The sequence below is a fragment of the Eurytemora carolleeae genome, unplaced genomic scaffold (assembly GCF_000591075.1).
Source record: "Eurytemora carolleeae unplaced genomic scaffold, Eaff_2.0 scaffold795, whole genome shotgun sequence".
Taxonomy (NCBI): Eukaryota; Metazoa; Arthropoda; class Copepoda; order Calanoida; family Temoridae; genus Eurytemora; species Eurytemora carolleeae.
The window spans coordinates 61,768-75,945 of NW_019396722.1; the positions used below are offsets into that span (position 1 = coordinate 61,768).

Below are 14,178 nucleotides of genomic sequence, written 5' to 3' on the forward strand. Positions count from 1 at the left end.
AATTGAGATAAAACTTAAACTAAAATTTGACTAAATTATGTTTATAACCTGATGGGTTCTCTTCCCTCTAGTACAGCTGGGAGGGGTTGAGTGGGACTCTCAACTATGAGACAGTCGTCCACCTCCTTATATAAAGAATAACATGTCAATACAGAATACAAGATAAAGGAAACTGTATGAAACAAGGTACAGTAAAGTAAACAAAGCATATTGGATACACTGAATATATGAAACTTGAGAGAGAGTACAGGACACAGGATAATTCAAGATACAGAACACAGGATAAAAACAGGATACAAGAAAAACAAAAAAATTCATGCATACATAATTAGAGTTACAAGAAGTAGAAAAGATTTGGACACTTATTACAGGAAATAGGATACAGGTAAGTACAATCCATAGGAGAGAATGCAGGATACAGGATACATGGTATTGAATCTACAGAATACAGGAAACACGATACAGTATACAAGGTACATGATATAAGATACAGAAAATAAAACGCCAAGCACAGGATACAGAATTTACAGAATACAGAACACAATGCATTGAATACAAAAACCAACTATATGGAAAATACATAAATTACTCATTTGAATTTACCTCTTTAACGCTAACTAAGCACTCTAGGAGGGACTCCGGCATGAAGACTCCATCGCTTTTATTCTTTTCCTCGCTAACCTTGTTCCCAGTCTTTGTAGCAGTTTCAGTTCTAGGGCGTTTAGCAGGTTCTATGTTGGCTGATGGCGGCCCCCGCTTTAGCTGTCGAACATCCGGTAGAATTTGGCTCTCAGGTTTCCGAACATTCTCAGTCGCAGATCTTTTTCCAGTGTCAGGTTCAGCTCTGGGTGCAGGTTTAGGCACAGGAGTATTAGATGTGGGTCTGTTGAGCGCATTTATAGAAGGTCCAGTACTAGGGGTGGGGAACAATTCACCCGCCCCCCTCACGCGCAGGATATTCGTTTTCGGGGTGGAAGGGTTATTGCTGGGCTTCTTGATGGAAGATGTGGACAGAGGAGACTTCTCCGGAACTAAAGAAATCATGATAAATCAACAGAATTCATAAATCAATAAGATACCACACGGTCTCGTGATTTTTGGATTCATAACTATCAATAAGTTATGATAAATTTTGATTAGATTCAAAATACTCAAGATTTTCATTTACGTCAGAATAAAGAAATCTAAGAACAAAATAATATGTTCCTAAAAACATTTCTTACATGTTATATTCAAAGTTAGAAACAAAAAATGGAATTTTTGCGGACTTATCTTTTAATTATATAATTTTATTATCTGCAGCCAAGTTATTTTTAGAACAGTTTCCATCACTGCACATGTACACAGTATGTATCCACTACATATTTAAGTTTTTTTTATTAAATCCTACCATTGACAGCAATGTTGAACCTGAAGTTCTCCACGTTGTCCCCAACATCTCCCACTATACCCTGGAGAGGGAGACCTAGAGTCTGGATTAGATTTACAACACGTTCTACCTTCGTTCCAGTCAACTTAGAAAATCCTAAACACAATCAATCAATCAACCATCCAGTTAAATCCTATCCAATGACGGCTTTTATCGGGATCGGCATAAACAATTTGGTCCTATGCACTGATACAGTGATTCATATGTATACAGTATCCTGTGGCCGAATTTAAAGAATTTGAGCGGCGGTTTAAATTTAAACCGCGGTTTAAATATGGTTGGTTCCACTTAAAAGTGTATCAAATGTTTCAAGATTTAAGCCGGCGCTTAATTTAAACCCGGTTTTGGCGGATTTAAACCGCGGCTCAAATTCTTTAAATTCCATCTCTGAACGCGAAACCTAATGTTAATACACTAAAAAGTCAATTTTTGAGTTCTTTGCTGAAAATTTAGAATTGCATACCCTTAATATCGATCGCTTAATCTAAACGTCCAATGTAAACTCTTTAATTTCTGCTAATCCGTTTACCGTCTTCTTGGCTATCCCTCCTGGATTCTAACCAATGAGAGTTATCTCACTAAATAGCGCGCAAAATTTTAAATTTCCTGGCTTCTGCATTGAATTTTATAATCTTTCCGGGATACAAACTAAATAAAAATCTTCAGATTAACAAAAAGAAGAGATGAAGCATTGATCTGATATCCACTATTCTTAAGTTTTCAGCACAACACTCTATGTGTTATACCTGTATATATAAGGGAGATCAATGCTTTACAGTCTGCTACTGAAAACTCAGCTAGCTGCAGCAGGGTCGGCTCACGACAATTAGAACAGGGAGCATTACCTAATAATAAACATCCATTTTATTTTTGTAAAATCAGATTCATTAAAGTTGAAAAAACTTACAAATCATTTATTTAGTAATCGAAAACAAAAATACAGAACTACTTTTTAAAATCCTTTAAATTTTGTTTTTATCTCGAAACTTTTTGCACAATTTTAATGTACTTACATGCTAGCAGTGAAGAGATGAATTCTGAAATATCTGCTAGAAGCGCAGAATGCGCAGCAACTTTCCCATCTTTGCAGAGAAGAAAGAGGTCTGCTTGGACCTCGTTGGACAACCAACGACGCTCGCGCGCCTTCAACACTACGTCCACCATTTCAACGCGTGTAAGCACGTAATATTTCTGAAAATGTAATAATAGAGTTTGTTTTAGTGGATTGTTCTATAAAAGAAGAACCCTGCCCCACATGAAAGCCTCAGTCCAGTTTGCAGAATATTTGAATACGGGTAGACAAGCGCGCATACAATCACTTAAAAATATGATCAATTAATTTAACAATTTAGAGTTTTTGAATTCAATTAATCTTAAAACTTCTAAAAATAAATGAACTATTAACTTAAAAATGTATGGTTTCAAAATTGATAATTTCCTAATGTTTGAGTTTAAATTCTTCTTCACCAGTCGCATACACCAATCCGACAGTTGACCGGTTAACCCGGGTGCGCATGCGCACAAGCGCAAGAGCGCGGTGGGTAGCTGAGATTGTCGCACTCCACGAGACATGCACAATTGTTCCCTTTAAATGCATCGATATAAAATTAAATTTTGTTTGCTCATAATAAATTAGTTCTCCTCGTAATTAGCTGATAAAATCCAAACTCTAATTAATTAAAAAAGATTAAGGGATCAAGCTTTGTATCCAACAACGCATATGATGGACAAAAGCTGATCAGAGAAATTAACCGGGATGAATATATCGATTATTGAACTTAAAAAAAAAAATTACAGGGCTGGTACCTACCTTGGAATGCAAATGGCGTCAGTTCCTGTAAAGACTACTACTGCCAGAATAAAAACGTCAATGAGAAATTCCGCGGCATTCTCTGATCCAGATTTGCGCAGGAGACTACTCACTTGACCCATAAGCTCCAGCAGCCAGGTTAAACATGCCTAAATCAACATCTATTAAAACAAGTTAAGCAACTTGACCTCAATTTACTGAGTGACATTTCCAACAGTACCTTTTTGAATGATATTTGACGACAGAGATATCATTTTTTCTGAAAATTGAGTGCCAGAACTCGGATGTATAGTGAACTGAACACTGCATGCAAAAGACGTCACATAATTTTGATGAAGCTAAATTTTCAGCTAGAAAAATAAAGATATCTCATCGTCATCCTTGTTCAGACAAAGGTTTCAAGGCAACTGTTATGAATCTGACATGCCACTAAATAAAAGGGAGGGTCCTGGGCCACTTAAAGTTATGTCTCCATAATCTGAAAGAAACGAAGAACTATAACGACTAACCAGGGTTAAAATAATCACCTGGTTGGATTTACTTCGTGCTAAGATAAGAACTGAATCCAGGTTACGGAGAAGGAAGGAGAAATCTCCTGGTTGCTTAGCAGCTACCTCCAGCAACTAGAAATCAATTAATCAAACTAAATCTTAAGAGAAAAATTAGTCTTGTCAAAGTTCCTTATATAAAAAGACATAAAAATGTCTAGCGTTTAAAGATTTTAGAAATAAAACGCGTAAAAGTGTTTCGAATAAAAATACTTTTAAAATAACTTTAAAATTTCCCCTGTAAAATACACCCGAAGAGGACAAAAGAGACATACAAACCATTTTATCAAATTTAATTCTTTATTTACCTCGTTGAGCCAGGTGAGAGGGGTTTCTGTTGTATCACTCAAGGCAAGCTTTGTACGTAAACTACCAGCACTACGCAATTTTTTATATATTAAATAAATAATTTATCCTTCGAAGGATGATATTTATGAGTCATGAAATCTGACTATTAAGATTTTCCTATTCCACTGTGCCTTTAATCCATAGCTTGACTAGGCACAGCTGGTTCTACTTATGCTGCTCTGCTAAATTCAACTGGAACCAGAAGTTACAGCTGTAACTAATTCATCTATAGTTCATAAATTTCCAACTCGACTTAGCTTTTAGGAAAGCTTAGCCTTCTTCTATATATTGCTTTATAAAACAGAGGAGTATTATTTATCCTATTTCCTCCAACCCAAGTTGTTGAAAGAGTGACTTAACAATAATTCCAAATAATGATGAACAATAATAATAATAATAATAATAATAATACCTGTAGATTTTGTCTGGAGTAATTTGCCACCAAACTGCAGGAGAGCTTAGTCGTTCTACTTTCTTCATACGTAGCAGAAACAAGGTGTCTATATAGTCCTAGAAATGTAGATATTAGACAATAGACACTATTTCTACTGTCTTCATAGGTAGCAGACACAATGTGTCTATATGGTCCTAGAAATGTAGATATTAGACATTAGACACTAGTTCTACTGTTTTTATAGGGAGCAGAGACAAGATGTCTAGTCCTAGACATGTATATATTAGACATGACACCAGTTCTACTGTCTTCATAGGGAGCAGAGACAATGTGTCTATATAGTCCTAGACATATAGATATTAGACAAGACACTAGTTCTACTGTCTTCATAGGGAGCAGAGACAATGTGCCAATATAGTTCTAGACATGTAGATATTAGAATAAAAACGAGTTCTACTGTCAAGAGACAATGTGTCTATATAGTTCTAGACATGTAGATATTAGAATAAAAACAAGTTCTATTGTCAAGAGACAATGTGTCAATATAGTTCTAGACATGTAGATATTAGAATAAAACAAGTTCTGAATAGTCCTAGAGATGTAGATATTAGAATAAAAACGAGTTCTATTGTCAAGAGACAATGTGTCCATATAGTTCTAGACATGTAGATATTAAAATAAAAACGAGTTTTATTGTCAAGAGACAATGTGTCTGAATAGTCCTAGACATGTAGATATTAGAATAAAAACGATTTCTATTGTCAAGAGACAACGTGTTTTTATAGTCCTAGAGATGTAGATATTAGAATAAAAACGAGTTTTACTGCCAAAAGACGAGGTGTCTATTTCACATTTAAGGCACTGGCAGAATGAAATGGCAGATTGTCAAAAACCAAAATTTTCAAAACTAAAAACATTGAACTAAGAACACTCATATACTATGAAGAACAAGTTAAAAGAAGTAAAAGAAGGACGATAATAAGCACCTGATATGCTGGTAGGTTTGAAGGGAACATCTCGTAAATCTCCTCTAATGCACTTGATATCACAAGGACACTTCCTTCCGCTACATCAGTCCTGATATATGTACAAGTTAACATTATACTTAAAAACATACCCCCTACTTTAATGTATCTCTTAAATTGATTGTGTGGGAAACCCAACTATTTCCTTTTTTAGGGGGGTGAATTTCCCTGAAGTTGCAGAAGTAAAGTTTAACTGAGCATTGAAACTGCAAGAAATTCCAATAAGTAATGATATATCGTTCACAGTAGATCATTCTACCTAAATTAAATTAATCATCTTACTTAGAAAGAGTGTCTTGCATACAGCTGAGATAAATCTTTAGACGTCTCGTTGCTTCATTTTCTTTAACAGTTTCCCCATCAACTTCAGTATCAGTCTCAGCTTGCTTTAATGCTTTCGGTAAGCACCTGAATAGGTTATCGTAAATAATCTTATGAAATCTGTTTTATAACACTTTAATAAAACAAATTTATTGATACAGGTATTAAATGCAGACTGCAGATAAATCATTTTCCTATTTTCTTGTTTCCTGCTTTGCTACGTTCAATATGAATAAAATCTGTTTGAAAAGGTCTGAAAGCGTAATTTTAAGTGCCCCTCCATGCAAAGAGGGCAAAACACAATTTACAATGGTTCCTTTAAAACCTAAATCTAATCAAAAATGTGAAAGATTCCGTTGTTTCTTATGATTTCTTCGTTGCTCCTTTTTAGCAAGAAATACGTAAGTCACTTTTACAGAGAACCCGCGAATGAAAATGAACAGTTTTAAGAAACAAAAACATGGATATATAATTCACACTTCATCAGACAAAGATTTTATGGGTAGCTTTGTAAATCGGGCATTGCCATCTTTGCATGGAGGGTCACTTGAAATTACGCTTACTGGTTTTGTGTTCCTCGTCACATTTTTATTATAATTGCCACATCTGTCATATATGAATTCCAAGACCTACCTGCCGAATTCAAATATGAGTTTGAATTGATATGAGTTGATGTTTGAGTTGATTTTTGAGCTGATTTGAGTTGATTTGAGTTTAGTTGATTTGGGTTGATTTGAATAGATTTGAGTTGATTTGAGTAGATTTGAATAGATTTGAATAGATTTGAGTTGATTTGAGTAGATTTGAGTAGATTTGAGTAGATTTGAGTAGATTTGAGTAGATTTGAGTAGATTTGAGTAGATTTTAGTTGATTTGATTTGATTTGATTTGATTTGATTTGATTTGATTTGATTTAATTTGATTTGATTTGATTTGATTTGATTTGATTTGAAGTACAGGTGGGTTATGTGTTCTAACCTAGATATAAAAGTACCAAGTACAGATGAGGGTATGTGTACTAACCTAGATATAAAAGTACCGAGTACAAATGAAGGTATGTGTACTAACCTATACAGAAAAAAGTACAGATGAGGGTATATGTACTAACCTTGATATAAAAGTACCAAGTACAAATGAAGGTTTGTGTACTAACCTATATAGAAAAAAGTACAGATGAGGGTATATGTACTAACCTAGATATAAAAGTACCAAGTACAGATAAGGGTATATGTACTACAAACTAACCTAGATATAAAAGTACCAGGTACAGATGAGGGTATATGTACTAACCTAGATATAAAAGTACCTAGTTCAGATGAGGGTATATGTACTAACCTACTAACCTAGATATAAAAGTGCAAGGTACAGATGAGGGTATATGTACTAACCTAGATATAAAAGTACCAAGTACAGATGATGGTATGTGTTTTAACTGTTGAAAATACAAAGATTCTGTTTCTGAGTCTAATCCACTCCCCAGCTGTCTCTCCAGGATAATACGGGCTGATCTAGACATAGAAATATGAATATTAAATACTGATGGCTATCTTATTGTACTGTGCAAGCAGTGCAACAAAATAAGAATTACAGAATTACTAATCATATCAGCTCAACTGACCGGACCCAACCTTTTAAAATGGAAGTTACAAAGCCGGTCAATTTTTTTTAAAGTTCCATTAAAAATCGTTGAAGATCCACAATTGAAATAAAAAACCGCGAAGTCTAGCAGTAATGTTTTTAATGCACCAAGAAAAAAGGTTAGAGTTAAAGTAAAATTATTGCTATAACTGGAATCCTAGCTGATGACAATTGACAATGCTTTTAAAACTTGCTAACAATATACCTAGAATGCTCGGCCTGTCTTGATATTAACTGGATAAAGCCGGCTTTAAGCCTAGATCTATCTAAGAATTGATCCATGCTTAACCAGTCGAGTGGCGGCAGGGGCCGACCATACTCCTCTCCAAGCAGACCAAGGCAAACTTCACCAACTAGCTCTAGTTCTAAATATTAACACTAGAGGTCTCATTTCAAATCTGTTAAGATAACGGGAAAAAAACCTGTGCTTGTATTTGAAGGATGAACCAAGTCTTTGCAGACCAGAACATGATTCAGAATACCTCTAAAATATAATTTAGTTTTTAGTTAAAAAATATTTTAATTTAATAGATCACCGAGAGTCATTTACTCTATTATTTTAGGAAAGCTTATATCATGTTTTGTAAAAAATTAACAAGCTGAATTAGAAAGATAATTATTTTTGTTTAAATCCAATAAATGTCAACACGGCTGAACCGATCGGGCCCACATTTTTTTGTGGCAACTCACATGGCCCTAAAGTAGGTTTTCGAGAAAAAACTGTATCTGGCGAAAATTGCTGATTTTTTCGAAGTTTTAGAAACCTATGAATGTTAACAGAATATTTCACAATATTTCGAGTTAAACGATTACGAAGAAAAAACGTCAGCATTTCAAAGGTACGATTGTTAAAGTGGGAGTGCAGCAAGAAAACACGACTGCCATCAATGCTGCAAAATCATTTATGACATATTTTTACGATTTTTTTATAATCCGGTCAAAAATGAAAAATTGGACAAGCTTTGTCACCCTTTTAACAATTTATTTATTTTCACTTAAAAATAATTTTCACCCCCAATTCAGCGAAGACAAACCTTAAATTTTTTTACCTAACTTATAAGGGTTAAATTAATTTTCAAAAAAGGGGGAAATGATTTAAAGAAAATATACACCCCTAGAGGAAGAAGAACAAGCAAACAAAAGAAAAGCGATCTCAACGCTTATCAAATAACAAATGAAAGAGCAAAAGAAAAAAAAAGAAATAATCAGCTACAACAAGCAAACGGATAAAATAAAAGAAGCTCAGACTGTATTCCTAAAAATAATAGACCTAGAATAAAAACAATGTGGTGGGCCGATGATGATGATGATATGTCGGATGATATGTCGAATATTAGTTCAGGAAATAAATTTAAACAGAATTGATATTGACACCACCTGGCGGTGTTTCAAACAAAACTACAAGTCTAATGTTGACTCGGCAATATTAAAACTGTAAAATCATTATTTAAAAGTCAGCAAATGTATTATATTTCATCGAATGCAAAGTTGTCTGTTAATAATAATAATAATAATAATAATAATAATAATAATAATAATAATAATAATAATAATAAAAATAATAATAATGATAATAATGATAATAATAATATCAATTTGTTATACCTTGAAATGTATTGGATTTCGAATTGCTAATTTATTTCTTATCAGCATATTAACATTAATTAAAACACTTTTTTTTAAAACTTGCAATTTCCATTAAATCAGCGCAGATATTATATTTAAATTAAAATCCACACCACTAGGTGGTGCTATATGCACTAACATTTTCTTATCCTTAAAAAGCAATACAAATTTAAAACAGCAATGAGAATTTTTACCAGATTTTTTATTACAATTTAATTGAAACGTTTGCTTTTCATTTTTCTCATTTTATTACATTAATCATTTTCTGCCAGAGAAATACTAAAAAATTGGTGCTAAGTGCATCTAAAAACTTTCCCCAATTTTCTCGTGTTTCCTATTGGGTGGTGGATGGGATTTTGGTGACCCACTAAAGTTTTAAAACCAGGGATGGGATGTTTAAAAGTTTCGTTGAAGAAGGAGAATAAATAAAAACGAAACATTCGTTTAAAACCAATTTTTTCCACAAAATAAAACGATTTAGAGACAAAAGTGAAAAATGAGACGTGTTGTTTTAAAACGATAATTTTCATAAAAAATCAAATCAAATCAAATCAAAATCAAATCAAATCTTCATTTTTCGTTTTTCAAGAGCGAACGTTTTCCCTATTTTAAACGAGAGAAAAACAAGAATTTAAAAATATTTTTGATTGTATTGTACTGCGTATCTGAGCACACTATGTACAGGAAGATGATTGTAGTTGTACTGTACTGCCTACCTGATAACACTATGTACAGGAAGATGATTGTAGTTGTTCTGTACTGCCTACCTGAGTACACTATGTACAGGAAGATGATTGTAGTTAACGGGTTCTGCTCCCGAGTTCTGCATCGCTTGACTAAACAAGACAAAAATTATTTTAAGTAATAAAATATCATTTTAAAAATACCATAAAAAAAACACCTTTTTTATCAACCCTGCGATTTTTGTTTATTTCTTATACCTTAGATGATAAACAGATCTAGGAAGGTTTGTAATCTCTGCCTGAATGAGGGCTCGGAGTAAAGCTTTCACCCCTTTCAGGATAGGATTAGGTGCGGTGGTATCCGGTTTGGCTCCGGGTAGGTTGATCAGCTTGGACCAACAGTCTCCGGGTACATATGGGAGAACGTCCTCAGGTTTTCTATAAAAAGAAATTCGATTATCTAAATGTAAATTCCTATTTTTTTCTACGAGTTACATAGTTACAAAAGTGTACGCAATTAAGAAATTTCCCGTAATGAAATGGGATTATTAAGGAAGCATAAAATTAGCTAAAGTTTAAAAAAACACCTAGGATTTCTAAATTTTAAAAATTGACAAGTTTATACAAGTACAATTTCTCAATTTTGACCAGCTAAAACCCTTCCCTAGGGTCAAGTGATTTACCGCAAAAAAATTACTAACAAACCAATCTACCAAATATTTAAAGAAAAAAGATAACCTTGCAGCATCTGCCGGAGTGGAACAGTACTCCGAGGGTAGTTTAACCCCCTGTCTAGCGTACTCAGGGAGCATTCTCAATTGTATAGTTTCTAAAGGGTAGGCGGAGATAGATAGATAGGCCGAGTAGATGATTGAGGGATTGCTAGAGGTGGACACTATCCTCCACAACCAGCAGAGGGAGTCTGACACAAACTTGGAGTAATCGATTCCTAAAAATTGTCATTTAACAAGTTATTTATGAAAAAACGCATAAATGTTTTAAATGCTTGTGCTTCTTGACTTAAAAGGGACTATAAGCGTAATTTCAAGTGACCCTCCATGCAAATGTCCGATTTACAACGGTACTCTTAAAAGCTTTGTCTGATCAAGTATAAATTAGATATTAATGTTTATAACTTTGAAAACAAATAATTTTCAACTGTAGTTCTTCTACAAAATTGACCCACGCACTTCTTACACATTATTGACCAGATAAAAGTTCAAGGGTACTGAATTGTGAATCGGCAATTTCATCTTTGCATGGAGGAAAACTTGAAATTACGCTTACAGTCCCTTCAAGTAAGATACACCTGAGCCCGAAATTTAAGATAGGCATATAGGGCATTGTCACGAACTCCAATATCGAAACATTGATTTTTTAAATCGGACACAACAATTTTCTAGATTTTAATTTCTGTTGAAAATATTATTTAAATTTTTTAGTTTTGCATTATCTTGTACTTTTCTAATTCTGATAATAATTTATTGGGGTTAAAAAAGAGGTAAAAATCTTAAAGAAACAAACCTGGCACTTTAAATATCGGTGCCAGACTGAGCAGCTTGATGTACGCCTCTACCACCTTGGGTCTCTCATCCTTTGAACACTTCGGGGCCAACACCTTAAATTTGAAAATGTCTTTTATTATTTTGACAAAGATTTTTCTTCGGTGTGGAAAGGGGAATGGGGGAATGAAAATTTGAGTTGGCAAGTTCATCTTTTCTGATACTTATTCCTTCACATAAAATCGAGCTACAAATAGGGGGGGGGGGGGGGGGGNTGGTGGAGAATTTTTTTTTCGAAAAACTATAAATGCCAAGTGTTTGTTATTCAAAAAATAATAAGATAGAATTTTCTAATATTTTCCGTTAAATGGACTATTCGGATCTTAGTAGTTTATTCACACATTTTAGTAAAAAAAAAATTGAAGGGCTTTCTTACCTTGAGCGTAGTTCTAATATCAATAACAGATTCCTTGCACAGTAGATAAATAGATTCAAGTGCTAGGGTTGCAGCTACAGTCACCTGAAATAAACACACTATAATTATCTGTCTATCAATCAATCAATCAATCAATCAATCAAAACAAATCCATTTATCAAACAATACTTCAGCAAGCAAGACATAAAATCAATCCTTTCTCTATAAAACGTAGATTGATTTAAGTGCCAGGGTTGCAGTTGCAGATAGCGTCACCTGATAGTCAAACCAACCAATAAATAAATCTTTTTATCAACCAATCAACCAATTAATTAATCAAATTACTGTTTAAATAGATAAATGTCAAGATTTTAATAAACCAGATTATTTTGTATCAGAAATTTTGTTATCACTGGATTATTTTTAATCTAAATAAATACTAATATAAAAAACTATACCTCCTGGTTAGAGCACTGGTTTACTATTGATGAAATTATAGAGAGAAGATCAGATCCGTATTCTACTCCATGTGTACTCAATATATCCTGTAGAGGGTTACATCACGTTTATTTTACAAAACAATAATAATAAAACAAACCAAGGAAATTTATTTCACAAATTTGTTTAATATTTGGCCTTTTTTAGGATATTTTAGAATAACTCATTTTTACTGCCGCAGTGCATAAGACTTACTTGCAAGGTTGAAAAAATAGATTTTTAAGGGGTGAACTTTGTAATCACTAATAAATACCTAAAAAAAGGTTTAAAACAATCTTATAAAAAAACCTAAACAGCTAAAATAAATTAGATAGAATTCTAATAGTTTGATGATTTTTTAATATTTTCAGAACAAATCTTAAGAAAATTAAGTTAATCAAAAAACATTGAAATAAATTTTTATTCAAGCGCTCCTTGGCAGCTAGATTGTGTGAAGCGCTGCGGTGCCCCTAGTGTTTAATGTACTGTGTGAGAGAGAGTGTATATGTACTGCTACTAGACGCAGCTTTCTTCTTGTTCATGCGCCGGCGAGAGCTGGCGGCCCGCGCCATATCTTCACCCTGCCCTCTGTTCTGACTGGTCATTCTATCTCTCCTGTCTCAGCTTATTATAATTTGTAAAGTGTTTCAAAACTTCAAGATTATATTTTTTTTTTAAATATTTGCTTGGGAACCCAGCTTTGCCTGGATACCTGACAAAGCAATTTCCTTAAAATTAACCTACTTAATTTCTTTTAAACCAAACTAAGGAAAAAAATACCGTAGTTATACTGAGTTTTCCAATAAAAAAGTTGAGTAAAATATGTTTAAAAGTTCCTGAGTTACGATATAACAAACATAAATTTATAATTTATATATATATAGATATTTTTGATGAATAACGTGATGTAATCCGTTCCTTAATGACGAGTGCTCTAGTAATCTGAGTTATGATGTAACAAACATAAATTTATAATTTATATATATATAGATATTTTTGATGAATAACGTGATGTAATCCGTTCCTTAATGACGAGTGCTCTAGTAATCTGAGTTTCCATGAATACAGTCTCTACAACTGGCTCCTCTAAGGCCTAAATAATTGACAAAATGTCGCCTCACTTTTATTTTGTCACATTTTTTTATTCAGCATTTGTTCAATCTTTAAATTCAAACACTAAGCTTACAATTTGACAGGTGAAACCTTTATCTGATCAATAATAACGGAAGATATTTTCTAACTAGAAAACTGATCATTCTAACAAATTTTTCCAATGCTTCTGATACCTAGATAAATTAGAATAGATTGTTCATGTCGTCTTCACCATACCAGAGAGTTACAGTTGAAATTGAAAATGGCAATTTAGCTATGGACTAGCTACTGACATACAGTACATTGGATATAAAGGTTTGCGGCAAGTATATTTGTACTCTGAGCCTGAAATTTAAAAGAGTATCGTTGGACAAAACTCCCGAGTTTTCTTTTTTGGGGTCTTAACATTTGTGTAGGTTTTGATTTAAGAGATTCGAAAAAAAATTGAGAATATAAACAAGCTGAATAAAATAATATTTCATAACAAAAATATTGATATTCACAAAACTGCCTACCCCAATTCATGAAACCCGGGTTTTAAAGCTGGTTTTCAGAACGATACCCTGTCTTAAGTTTTGGGCTCTGTACAAATTTATGGGGGTTTGTTTACAAATATTGCAGACATACTAGTTAAAAGTTGAATTTCAAAGGATTAGAACGAAGATTAGTTGCTGCTTGCTACCGATATGTGAGTGATAATGATGACAATCAGACTCCCCTTACACACAAAGAACACATTAAAGTTGGAAGACCTTTCAAACTATTAAATCTCTTGGGATGATAGCGATACTTTGGTGAATTCTATGTGTCAACAATCAACATGTGGACAGTGAAAATCTCGGTATGATTACCATTTTATTTTATTTTATT

General features: G+C 33.4%; 2 protein-coding genes across 4 annotated transcripts in view; both read right to left on the minus strand.

Moving 5' to 3' along the window:
• The window catches only part of LOC111707796 (uncharacterized), a 5,714-nt gene extending 3,071 nt beyond the window's left edge, over positions 1-2,643 (minus strand). Inside the window, exons 1-5 of the mRNA XM_023480954.1 lie at positions 2,443-2,643; positions 2,176-2,274; positions 1,391-1,525; positions 604-1,031; positions 49-125 (exon numbers count right to left, since the gene is read on the minus strand). Of these exons, the coding sequence (XP_023336722.1) occupies positions 49-125; positions 604-1,031; positions 1,391-1,525; positions 2,176-2,274; positions 2,443-2,593 (890 nt within the window). The 5' untranslated portion in view covers positions 2,594-2,643. The remainder of the gene's footprint in view (positions 1-48; positions 126-603; positions 1,032-1,390; positions 1,526-2,175; positions 2,275-2,442) is intronic.
• LOC111707795 (focadhesin-like) overlaps positions 2,618-14,178 on the minus strand; it is an 18,942-nt gene continuing 7,381 nt past the window's right edge. For 2 of the 3 annotated variants that reach the window (XM_023480952.1, XM_023480951.1), the window contains exons 15-32: positions 13,241-13,309; positions 12,198-12,284; positions 11,761-11,844; positions 11,347-11,440; positions 10,561-10,771; positions 10,081-10,260; positions 9,907-9,975; positions 7,936-7,997; positions 7,719-7,878; positions 7,264-7,383; positions 5,837-5,962; positions 5,516-5,606; positions 4,548-4,645; positions 4,096-4,165; positions 3,767-3,862; positions 3,240-3,388; positions 2,868-3,014; positions 2,618-2,747 (exon numbers count right to left, since the gene is read on the minus strand). In XM_023480952.1, the coding sequence (XP_023336720.1) occupies positions 2,660-2,747; positions 2,868-3,014; positions 3,240-3,388; positions 3,767-3,862; positions 4,096-4,165; positions 4,548-4,645; positions 5,516-5,606; positions 5,837-5,962; positions 7,264-7,383; positions 7,719-7,878; positions 7,936-7,997; positions 9,907-9,975; positions 10,081-10,260; positions 10,561-10,771; positions 11,347-11,440; positions 11,761-11,844; positions 12,198-12,284; positions 13,241-13,309 (2,001 nt within the window). In that variant the 3' untranslated portion in view covers positions 2,618-2,659. Of the gene's footprint in view, positions 2,748-2,867; positions 3,015-3,239; positions 3,389-3,766; positions 3,863-4,095; positions 4,166-4,547; positions 4,646-4,723; positions 4,874-5,515; positions 5,607-5,836; positions 5,963-7,263; positions 7,384-7,718; positions 7,879-7,935; positions 7,998-9,906; positions 9,976-10,080; positions 10,261-10,560; positions 10,772-11,346; positions 11,441-11,760; positions 11,845-12,197; positions 12,285-13,240; positions 13,310-14,178 lie in introns of those variants that run through there. The other variant, XM_023480953.1, reaches the window with a different exon arrangement.